Source organism: Thalia democratica, chromosome 2 (genome assembly GCF_965202585.1).
Source record: "Thalia democratica chromosome 2, ktThaDemo2.hap1.1, whole genome shotgun sequence".
NCBI lineage: Eukaryota > Metazoa > Chordata > Thaliacea > Salpida > Salpidae > Thalia > Thalia democratica.
Genome location: NC_139166.1, coordinates 94,472,789 through 94,485,087, shown reverse-complemented (window position 1 = coordinate 94,485,087; position 12,299 = coordinate 94,472,789). Strand labels below are relative to the sequence as shown.

The window sequence follows — 12,299 nt, the reverse complement described above, 5'->3', positions numbered from 1 at the left end:
TATTCCGAAATGCATATAATAGTTTAAATTTTGTATTTTTTCTTCTTAATGTGGGTTTTCATAAATATTGAAATGTATTTGTATATAAATTGTATTTTTAAAAATAACTTAAAACTTGCTATTTAAACGTACAAAAAGTTTAATGAATAAATATTTACTTATATTGCAAATACTTCGAATACTGCAATGATCTGTTTGTAAGTAGCTACCAGAGTAATTAACAGTGCATTTAATTTTAAGCATTTAATTTAGCTTGTGAAGCTTAATTTAATCAAATCGTGTATTGGTTTTCAGATTTATATATATATATATATATATATATATCATGCCTTTTACTTAAGACTTTCGTAATTTATTATATTATTATATAATAAAACAAATATACTGTACCAAAAGTGTAAAACTAATTAATTTAAAGCATTTTGAATTTTATCTCTTTTACTGGTAAAAAACAATATTTAATGCAATTAAGTAAAATAAGAAAAAATAACTTAAAAACTAATTTCTTCAGGGTTTAAACATTTATGTTTTGAAATTGTATGTTAATCAACTAAATACAAACAGGTAACTGTTAATAATGTTTATAAACTAAATACAAACAGGTAACTGTTAATAATGTTTATAAACTAAATACAAACAGGTAACTGTTACTAATGTTTATGAACTAAATATAATTAAGTTTAAGTTAGCTGCTTCATGTAATCTAGCTTTTAAAGAAGTGAATTTAGTTTAGCTTACTTAAACTTTATAATTTTATATATTTGTTAATTAACAATATAAAGTGATTAAGAAATAAAAATAAGTAAACTTGTACAGTTATATTTGTCATTAAAGAAGTTTTATTTGTTACTTTATAGTCATTATAGTTAAGTTATAGAACAAAATAGAACAATGAAAGAAATCAAAAAGGTTTATTTTTCACAAAAAAAAGCAATACGTTTATACAAAGTTTTGTTTAAATTTGAGTTTAAGTAGTTACTTTTTTTAAAGATTAAAGTACATAAAAACACAAAAAATGTCTGTATAGTTAAAAATTTACTAGATGTTAGATTAGATAATTAGAAAACATATACCACTAAGCTATTAAAACATTGAAGACCATTAAGTGATTAAAGTTACAGTGGAATAAAACTTTATCAACATTATTTAAGTTGAAGAAAAAACATTAAAGAGTTAAAATAATAAGTTCGACAAATACCCTTTAAAAACTTTTATATTCGATCTGTGAAATTTGGTTTCTTTGAATACAGCTTGTGGACTTTTGTTAAAACTATTTATATCATTCTTTTTTTTTTAATTTTAACGTAAACAACAAAAGTAATTGTTCAGCTGTAGTTAACTAACTTAAAACTTAATTAAAAAATTTGTATATGAACGCTTTGAGTAAATGAAGAATAACTTAAGGTATTTTAAACGTTGAAAACCAGCTAATTATTGTTTTTGTATTTTCGTGTCTACACTTCACTTCATTAATTTTACCTTTATGTACAGAAATTATTAAAAGTTTGGGAACCTATTCTAAATCTAATGTGTCAATCGCTTATAGTTTTTAATATGTTTAAATGGTTTGGTGACGTATAATTTTACAGATTATTTCTAAAGGCAAAGAAGTTAAAGGGCGCTTTAAACTAAACAACTTGTAAGGACTTTCTCAATTCAAAAACACTTAAGCTATTACATAATGAAGAAAAAATAGCTGCAGGGACTTCACGCAAACGAAAAAGTTTACTTGAAGTTAAACAAAAGTGGTACTAATTGTTATTTTAGCTGTTGTACCGAAAACATTAATGAATCTATTTGCAAGAGTTGTTGCAAATGGTGTTTCCAATGGTAGATGCCACCTTTGCGAGTTCGTCGAAATCGTCGATGTCGCTCAGTATCTTGTCTCTGTTGCCTGTGATGTCCATCAACTGGGAATCATTGACATCGTTGGTCACTCCAACAACGAACAACTGAAAAAACGGTTCCAATTTAAATTTAAAACAACACATGCTGCATTACAACCAACTAATAGAGTGTCTGTTTTTCAGCAAAAAGATTGAAAACATTTTTATCTGAGCAAATATAAATAATAAAATTTATAAAAATATGATTTGTTAAAGTCTTCAAAACAAAAGGTTTAAATGCTTATTTTTAAATAAAGCTATAATTTAGTCAGGCTCTACAATGAACTAAGTTTAGACTAATAGCTAGTTAAGGTATTAATACATCATCTCTATAATTAATAAAATTATATAAAAAAATCCTGACCTCAACCCCTTGTCTCCTTAACATCATAGATATGACGTCAACATCATCCTGCGAATGACCGTCGGTTACCAGCAAAACCACGTCAGTGATATCAGGTCTGTTCTCAGGTTTCTTCAGCATCTTGTTGCGTACGTACTTCAGCGCCTTTCCGGTTTTCGTTCCTATGGTTTAAAAATATGTTGATAAACCTTTAAGTTATTCAAACTTAAAAAAATACTAAAATATAATTTTTTGAAGCTAAAGTCCTTTACATTGTTTCGTGCTTTGCTTATCAGGGTTATTTTAAATAAAAATATATTCGGAAAGACGTTTAATTAGCAATAAGTCTACTTCGGTAAATACTTATCTCAAATTTTATTTCATCTAACTTATCCAAAGTTTGATACAATTGCAATACTTACCTTTTCCATCACCAGGAATGGTTCTCAGAGCCTCTAATATCTGTTCCTGATTTTCGTTCTTGTTGATCAATACCTGGTTCACCGGGTCAGGTTTCCAGCTGTACGTCATCACGAAGGCCTGGGTGTGGTTTACGTCAAGTGTGAGGTCACTGTTTAAAAATTATAAAGTAAAATACATAACGAACATAGTAGGAAATTATAACAAGTTTATTATTACCAAGTAGAAAGAAATGTTGAAATATCTAGTACAATTTTTAATATAACTTTAATAGTAGACGAAGTTAGTACTTTAAAATAAGCAAACAGTTTTTGTTTACATTAATGTTACTTTAATATAAAGCTATAAATATATCCTGAACTAAATCAAATTTAAAAAACTATATCTGAAAATAATAGTATTTTAAAGGTTTATAGTAGTTTGATTATTTTTAGAACATTTTTAAAAAGTATATTTTAGACTCAAGGGGAAAAAAGAGTTGTCAAATTCAAAAAAAAAATAAAGATAAACTATTATGAAACTTACCCTAGTACTTCAGCGATAAAGCCTCTCATTTTTTCGAAATTTTCAACACCAACGGAGCTGGATGAGTCGAGAACAACGAACAAGTCCATAACAGTGTGAGGTGGGCATGGCACTGGTTGAAAATATTATCATTTAATATATTTCTAATTTGTGTCATGTACTACTAATCACTTTAAACGTATTAAAAAATTTTATAGACAAAAATAAGTTTTTTAGGTACACACACCTAGAGCGTTGGTTAGGACTTTGTTAATCAAATGCAATAATATTTGTTGAACTAAAAAATTATGTTACGTCATAAGAGGTATGTATAAACTTTTTTTACGAAACCCTTAAAAGGTTTCTTAAATGAAAATAAAACTAACATCTGCAACAAGGGGCGGGGTGGGACCACAGTCCGTTTCTCAAACACGTGTTCTGCATGACGTCACCGGGGTTGGGGGTGTTGAACTCGCCTTCACACTCGAACGAGCACTCGCTCTTGTACAGGTTGCCTTGCGAGCACTTCTTCACGACACGTCTCAGGTTGGTCTGATCGGGGCATTGGATTGCTGGAAATATAAAACTAGCTTATTCAACTGTGAAAAAATATATTTAAACGAGATAGAAATCTGTCCGCAGTACTACACAGCAAGATATAATAGGTGTTTATTTTGCTTTTATATGTACCAATTTAGATTTTGACCCCTTTAAGTATAAAATCCATTTTTATTATACTTCTAGTTTTATTAATTCACCTTTTCTGAAACCTATAGTTTATATCGTTCAAATCCGAAGGTTACAGACCCTATGTTGTAGTTTAATTGTGTAGTTATGAAATCAAATGATAATAATATCTAATAAAATACATTTTTAAAACTAACGTCTACAGAATGGTGGTGGAATATCAAACATAATTCCATCTAAAGTATTACGGCAAGTTGTTATTTCACTTCCGACTAATTCGTAGCCTGTAAAAATTATTATCAATAAAATAATTTATGACTTCATATATAAACACTTTGTAATATTAAATGTTATCAATAAATATAACAAGTGACAATTTTAATTTCCATTAGCTTGTAGTATGTAAAAATAATTATAAAAAACTGTATTGATTTCACTGATAAAATATTTAGTTTTTAGTATTGCACACTGTATTAACATATGTTGCTTAAACTGTACTTAAAAAAAAAAAATTTGTAAACTTTATAACATAACTGTAGCTTAAAATTAAGATGAAATAATACAAACAAAAAACAATTTTAACTAATTTTTTACTTTCGAAATAGTGGTAAGTGTAGACTTAATATTTATATATTTACAAGGTTCTACATTCGTATTCGTAAGTATGTCCCACAGGTGAGTTCTCTTTTTCATCAAAATTACATATAAATAAAATATACAACAATATAACACTACTTACCAGGTTTACACTTGTACTCGCAAGTGTGTCCTAGAGGCAAATTCTCATTTCCATCGAAGTTGCATCTGACGCCCCCGTTTGTTGGCATTTTTGGGAAATCGCAATATTCTGAAAAAAAATTATATTGTTAAACTGATTACTATCGAAATCTAAAAAAGCTTGTAAACTGCAATATATAACAGAAAAGATTTTTTTCTGCTTTCAGTTACAAAGATGCATTTTTGGCAGTAAGGTGTTTTGATGGAAATGGTAAAAAATATTAAAAATCAACAACTCTAAACTTAAATAAAACATCAAACGCCTTCTGATTGAAAATAATAATATCAATCAAATTTAGTTTCCATTGTAATACAAAACTTCAAACACAAATAGCTCACAAGAATTTTAATTGAAATAACTTTTTTTTCCTAAAACCGTAAACTTCTTATAAATATTTATTGAAACTGTTTATGTAAAGTTCGACTAAAACTAATAGCATTTGTTAAATTAACTAACAAATAGTATAGAAATACTAAATCGTTCACTTTTGTTAAATTTGCTTTCAAATCTTTTAAAAGCTCAAAGTAAAAAACTTTTAGATCAATTTTTGCTATATTTGTGTATTATTATAGTTTTTTGGCCTATGAAAACACATAAAGTATGATACAAAATATGCTTTATTTATATGTGTTTATGCTTTTAAAATGTTTTTATATAAATAAAAGCTTTTTTGATAATCTTACAATTTATATTTGTCATACTGTTTTCTTTTTTATGAGTAGTGTTGTATACATTTCCTAAACTGATATGCTGTGATCTAATTTTTAGAAATAGTTTAGCCTAATGCTTCTCAATACTGATTAAAACAAATACTGTTTTAATTTTAATAGTGGTTTTGAATATTCATGATATTTTAATTAAATTAAGCATAAAACCATAAAGATTTTGTTCCTAAGCTGATTATTATTTCATTACAAACAGCTGTAGGCGACTTTGGAATTTACAAAAAACAGTTTTCTATAAATACAAAAAAAAAAGAAAATATGTAAAAACAGCCAGTAGTTTTTAAAGCATTTTGTAACTTTACTATTTACGCTCGTTAAAAAGCTTACAGTTAAATTGTACATATTCAAGTCAAATTTTAGGTTCAAAGTTTATTTGAAATTATTTTGATAAAAAAAACGTTTTTATCAAAGTTAATATAGTTTTGAAATTCACTCACTTGGTTTAGGAATTTCTCTGCACACTGGCGCTTTTTGTTGTTTTTCGTAATTTGTTTTATCACATACGAGTTTGTCTTTTCCCACGATTTCGTATCCTTAAAAATGTTTTAAGTTTTACTTTGTGTGTAATTTTATACAGAATAATTTATCATTTACATTTTCGCAATCCTTTTCACCAACTTATTTAAAAGTTTACTAAAATTTTTCGATTATACCAAGTTTATTTACTATTAATTATGGAATCATACTTGAATCACTAAATAAAACCATGGTCTAGTTTCTAAATATTACCTACTTTTTTATAAATACTTAGGTCTGTTTAAGTATATACTTGGTAACTTTTTATAAAAACTATCTAAGCTTAAAAATAGTTTCATACAGTCTACAGTAGTATGATCTTAATAACTAAACGCTTTAACACCTTTTTTATAGTCTATTTCAATACTTAAAATTTAGCATAAAACAAAATAAAATATGGAAAAAGTTTTTACAATAAATTAAATAATTCGTACACTTCAAAAATTTTAAGTGAAAAATCACATGTACTTGCAATTTGATATACAAAACTACTTTCAAATATTTTGATCTACTATTTTAGCATTATAATAGATCCGATTATTTAATTTCCTGAGAAAAATAAAGTAAATAGAATTAAATTGTACCATTTTAAACTTTGCAAATTAGTTTTAAACGTTTATTAAAACTAACTGATTAAAAATTTTGTTTTAAGTTTTAGAATGTTATTTAACGATAGTAAATTATAAAACTTTATAAAACCGAGTATAACACCAATATTAAAATAAAACTTAAAGTATATGTTTAAAATTCTTATAATCTAACCTTCATTGCATTTGTAGTTGCAAGTCATTTTATTAATTGCTTTTACGCAGTTGACCTCACCATTTTCCAACACTTGTGGTAAACGGGTACATTTAATTTTTTCCGGATCTAAAATTTTTAATTTATCAACATACATTGTGATGTTTTACTACTAATCTATAAATTTCAAGCTGCATGCTTTGCTTCATAAAATATATTTTATTGTTGTTTTTTTTTTGTTTTTAAAACGCTGAATATATACACAAATCTAAAATACAATTAAATCTAATGTAATGTTTTAAGTTTCTAAAGCAATTTAACAGTCCGGTACTGATTAACTTTTACAGTTACAAATATTTGGTTGTATTTAAACTAGTTTTTTTTTTTTTTTTTGCAGTGTACATATTATGTGCTAGAAGAAATAATATGTTTTATTAATGTTTTTATAGTTTTGCCTAATATTTTAACTTTTATCGAAAAATAGTTTTTGGAAAAACTTATAACTTCAGACTAAAACACTCACCGTTTTTAGGCTTCTCTTTCAAACATTGAGTTACCTCATTACCATTACACCCATTGTAAGTACAGCAACACCTGAAAATATATAGTTTTACATAAGTCTGCTATAAGTTTACATGCTAAACCTGCAATTATATGTTTTATTAAAAACATTCCGTAAGTATATATGTAATACTTTAAAATATACACTTTGCCATAAACATATAATAAGTTTATATGTTAAACTTGTAAATAACAACAATAATATAACTTTAAAAATATTATAAGTGTATATACTAGAATAACAAAAATATGTTTTGTTATAAAGTTACTGTACGTATATATATTAAACATACAAACATATCGTTTGTTATAAATTTACAATAAGTAAATACACTAAACATGCAAAAATAACAACCTGCAAACTGAACCCCCGTTCTTGTTACACTGAGTCGGATCCCATGCAGGTTGAAGGTTCTGATAATTAGTATAAGATTGTTAATATTTATCTTGGGAGAGTTTATAAAACGTTTATATTTTCTTTGCTTTCAATTTAAACTTTTAAAGTTTTCAGGTTTATTATTTGTTTTATTGCTTACAGTAAACTTTTAAATCTACACGAATCAAACAAGAAAATTTGTCTGAGCAGTATATATAAAGTTTAACTTTTTATTTGACTTAAAATTAATTTTGTTATTGACGATCGGTAAGAATTTACAGAACATTTTCATTTGCATCATTATTACTTGTAGTTATAATTATTAGTTTAAAAATTATTTAAGTCTGACCTGTCTTTTATTATTCTGACACGCCAATGTCTGCTTACACCTTCTTGTAATCAGTTTTCGTCCATCTTGAATCGATCTAGTTTCAGTGAAGCAACTATCCTGTGTTACAAATATCAGTAATGTTGAAGTTTTACTATAAAGTGAAAAGCTTTTTTAACTCAAATCAAACATGAATTGTTCTGCTAGTTTGTGACAAAAAATTAGAACATTTTTTGTTAAACTGTAGTGTAAAATAAGGTTTATTCAGTATTTGAGTTTAGCCGTATACTAAAAATAAAGAAAAGATAAGTTTAAATATTTCTCATATCCACTCTAAGTTAAAAACATAACGAACCAACTCTTTTGCAGTGGAAGTTTTAATTGTGTTTGCTTAATTAACACTTTTTATATTTAACGTACTTGCTAAACTGTATTAATTTTTGTACTTGTGCTGTAAATATTAACTAAAAATAAAGAAAAGATGGGTTTAAATAGTATTTTAATCAACTCTAAGTTACACATTATTGAATCAATTCTTAATGCTTTTGCACAAGTATAAAATTTTTATGTTTAGCGTACTTGCTAAACTGCATTTATTTTGTACTTTTTTTTTACCTGGTTAGCCTGACAAGTCCTCAACCTTCCTCTTGATTTACAATCTTCATCGTCAACTGCATTGTCACATTCCCAACACTTTATTGCTGTAAACAAAAAAATAAATATTAAAAGATTAAATATAATTTACCAAATTTATAACATTATATTGCTGTAAAACAAAAAGTTTCTAAAAATTGTTTATAAAGTTATTGTATTCTATTGTTATAAGTAGATTGCTTGAAAATTTTATGACTAAAAGTTCTAATCATTTTTTTAAACTATGAAATTAATAAAACAATATCTTTATAAACTAGTAAAAATCATACACTTAGCTTATGCATAAAAACAGAAAAGTTTATTCTTATTTATTTATACAAATACATACTAAAACATAGTCTAAAGTTTTGGTAACTTACCGTTAGTCGACCCGAATGATAATGCTAGTACAAATAAAGTTGCGGTAAGCAACATAAACTTCATCTTTATAATTAGTATACAATCTGTTATAAAGAAAATATTAAGTTATATTCAAAAACAACTTAACTACTATCAAAAACTGTATTATTTATTATACTGCATATTATAAGTGAACAACTTAATTGAAGCCATATGTGATCTATTTTAGAGAAGTTATCAGTGTTGTGTATACATTCTAACGACATATAAGCAACGATATTGTCAAAAGTAATTGGATTAAATCAAACTAAGTATATGCACGTCCATCGATAAGCTCAATATCTGAATAAGCATTCAGAGTGGTACCAGACTGTACAAAGTGTGATTTTAATCTACCCTATCTCCTAACGTTGTTTAGTAAACACATCTACGATTCAATTTCGACTTATCAAGAAATTAACGTCGAAAAAATCTATGCTGCCACCAAATCAACTCTGCTCAGTCCAGTTTATCATAACCAACTTCTTACATAAAACAAAACTTTAACGAGCAACACTTATGCAGTAAAAAAGTACTAAAGCAAAATTTTTCTCATCAAAGCTTTTCGTTTACTGTAAGTGACAACAGGCTTTGGAAAAATTAAAACATTGTCACCCACATACACGATTTTAAGTGGAACTTTTTAAATGACTTTTTTTTTTTGCCAGCTTTAAAAGCGATACAAAATGTTTTTCAATTACAAACGCATTTCCGTCAATTATTCATTCCAAATACCATGAATGTCGCTTTCAATACATAGGAAGAACTACTATACTGCGTACATAAATGCTCGATAAATCCGGAAACTACTTGGAATTATTTTCACTAAAAACTGCTCTTTTCAAGTTCAATAAAAAAAGTTATGAAATCAACTAAATATTTTAAAGTAACTTCCCACTTTGAAACTTACAGTTCATACTTAACGCAATTATTTCCCCTAAAACTTCACACTTTAAGTTAATGCGAAAAACAGAGGCTTAAGTGAAAAAAATAATTTATTTGTTAAAAAAAACGTAGATTACAAATTCGAAATTAAGTTAATTGGTTAAAAAAGCCCATTTTAGACATATTAATTGCCTTAACGACGTATAATATTTTACATTCCAAGATTAGAAATAAATAGGTTTAAGGCATACTTTCAAAAATGCAAATTAAGTGTTCGATAATTACAAAATACACAATTTTTAAATTAGGTTAATTGGAAAACATTACATACTTTTGACAGCTTAATTTTTATCTGTGCCTTACACATGTGACACTTTACATAAGTGACATTCTTAGTTTGTATGTCATTCGATAAATCTTGAAACGATTTTTATTTTCGAGTTAAACATTCCATTCCAAGTTAAAAGAAATTAAAAAAAAACTTAAAGCCTACGTTTTTAGACTAACTGAACTTGTTTTATACTAGTTTTTCAAACTTTTACTTAGTGGTAAAAACCTAGTAAACAGGATCGGCTTCAAGAAATCCAATGAAAGGCTGAATACTATAAATATCATTACAGTTGTTTTGTATATCAGTGGTCGGCACGCTACTTCGAGTCCGTGAACCCTAAATCCCAAAACTAAAATTCTGTGCACCCCAATTTGTATTCTTTAGCGCTGCTAGTGTTGAAGAATATGTAAACACCTTTAATCGTTTTTTTTTCTAATAATTCGGTAAACCCAGTTAACAAGATTAATTTAATACATTGCCCCAATTAACAATCAGTAGTCTTGGTATTTTTTATTGAATGATTAATTTAAATATTTAGTTAAGTTGATATAATATTTTTTTTAAGTGATTACTATCTGTGTTTAACAAAGATATTACTTTAGTTTCTGCGCAAAAAAGAAAAATTCATGTACCCCAATAAATGTTTCATGTACCCCAAAAGTCTCGTGCACCCTAAATAAATTTCATGTACACTAGTGTGCACCAGTGTACACCGTGCCGACCACTGTTGTATATTATTGTATACTCGTGTATTAATTATACTAAGTAACTGAAAAAACATGTGGAGTTCATGCAAAGAAATTTAAAACGTTTACAAGTTTTCTTTTTTTGACAACGACTTCTGTTAAAACTTTTTGATTGATCACAAATAATTACTTTCTCACAACTTGCAAAACTAACTGTACTGAAAAAGCAACGTAATGATGCTACTCATATATCACTTTTGTTTACTCGTAAACTTTTCAACATATATCCTAGCTTCCTCACGAGACTTTTACTCGTCTATAATATGACAAATAGTTTCTAAAATTTTAAAGTTGACAAAACATAAAACGACTTTTTGCTACTTTAGATACTAAAAACGTTTAAACTACTACATAAAAAAAAGACAAACACAACCTAAAATAGCTTTAATAACTGTTTAGTATGAACTGGTCTTTACAAAGCCTACTAAACAACTTATAATCTGCTTTAAAACCAACGACACAGGTTTATATATGAGCGAAAGTATGAAGGGAAAAAGTTAACGTATTTGAAAACCGCCTAAACTGATCACCAGAGGCTACCGGTATCACTTCTGATTGCTACGTCACTAACGGTCGGTGAGATTTTCGCGCTTTTTTGAACGATTTTGAGTTTTTTATAAACTGGTCCGTTAAGTTTTATAAACGGTTGAAGTTGCTTATCTTAAATCTTATTTTAAAGCAATTTAATAGGGCTACTGTTTTAAATTGCTTAACACCAACTTTCTTATTTAAAAGAAAAACATTTACAAAAAAAAGTTTTAGCCATACAAATAGGTTAAGTGACTTGGGTGTTTGTTTATAAAAATTTAAAATACGTTTTATTTTTGCTTGTTTATTAAGTAAACGCTAAAAGCTTATAATAAAAAAACTAAACTCTCATTTATTGTTTTGAGTTTCATTTCTTATTTTAACACCCCTTACGATTTGTTCTTAGTATTTTTATCATTGACTGAAAAATGTAAAAAAATCATTTTTATAATTTAAACTGTTTTTATTTTTCTACTTTAATCTCATAAAACTTAATTGAAACACTTTTATAAACTAATCGTATTGAAACAAAATTTTAAGCATATTTAAATCACGAAGCTTAATCAGCTGTTAATTCGCTTTTCGATAAACAACAACAGTTTTGATTACATGTAAGAACTCTAGGGAAAATTTTAAAGTAATAAGAACCGCTGAAAATTAATCTGCATTCTTGTTTTGCGAGAAAGTAAAGACTACTGGTACAAATAACAAGAAAAAATTCGCGCGTTTACGGTTATTCTAAAATAGTTTGGAACTGTTTTCAAATTTGCTTTAAAGTACTTTGTGGGTCAATTCTACTAGCAAGCAGTTTTATTAAGGTAATTGTAACACAATTATACTCGGAAAAGCAGCAGTATTACACATTTAAACGCATCGTCTGTAAAACTATATTTCAAGAAGCACAAACGTTTG

General features: G+C 26.8%; 1 protein-coding gene across 1 annotated transcript; it reads right to left on the bottom strand.

The window, feature by feature from the left end:
* Positions 1-897: 897 nt before the first annotated feature.
* On the bottom strand, positions 898-8,958 carry LOC145849928 (uncharacterized). The gene is made up of 14 exons (XM_082955046.1): positions 8,879-8,958; positions 8,481-8,566; positions 7,887-7,985; positions 7,517-7,575; positions 7,124-7,194; positions 6,622-6,729; positions 5,781-5,876; positions 4,580-4,687; positions 4,038-4,124; positions 3,540-3,725; positions 3,175-3,286; positions 2,652-2,800; positions 2,251-2,411; positions 898-1,952 (listed from the first exon to the last, which is right to left on the bottom strand). Exons 1-14 carry the CDS (start codon positions 8,940-8,942, stop codon positions 1,794-1,796), a joined length of 1,545 nt encoding a protein of 514 aa, XP_082811172.1. The 5' UTR covers positions 8,943-8,958; the 3' UTR covers positions 898-1,793.
* Positions 8,959-12,299: the final 3,341 nt, after the last annotated feature.

What these genes read in the sequence shown, in the direction of transcription:
- LOC145849928 (XM_082955046.1), bottom strand. Translation starts at nt 8,942, where the DNA reads ATGAAGTTTATGTTGCTTACCGCAACTTTATTTGTACTAGCATTATCA. An exon ending in CGAGTACAAGTGTAAACCTG is followed by an intron (nt 4,125 to 4,579) that starts GTAAGTAGTGTT and finishes TAATTTTTACAG; the next exon opens with GCTACGAATTAGTCGGAAGT. An exon ending in TAAGGAGACAAGGGGTTGAG is followed by an intron (nt 1,953 to 2,250) that starts GTCAGGATTTTT and finishes CCGTTTTTTCAG; the next exon opens with TTGTTCGTTGTTGGAGTGAC.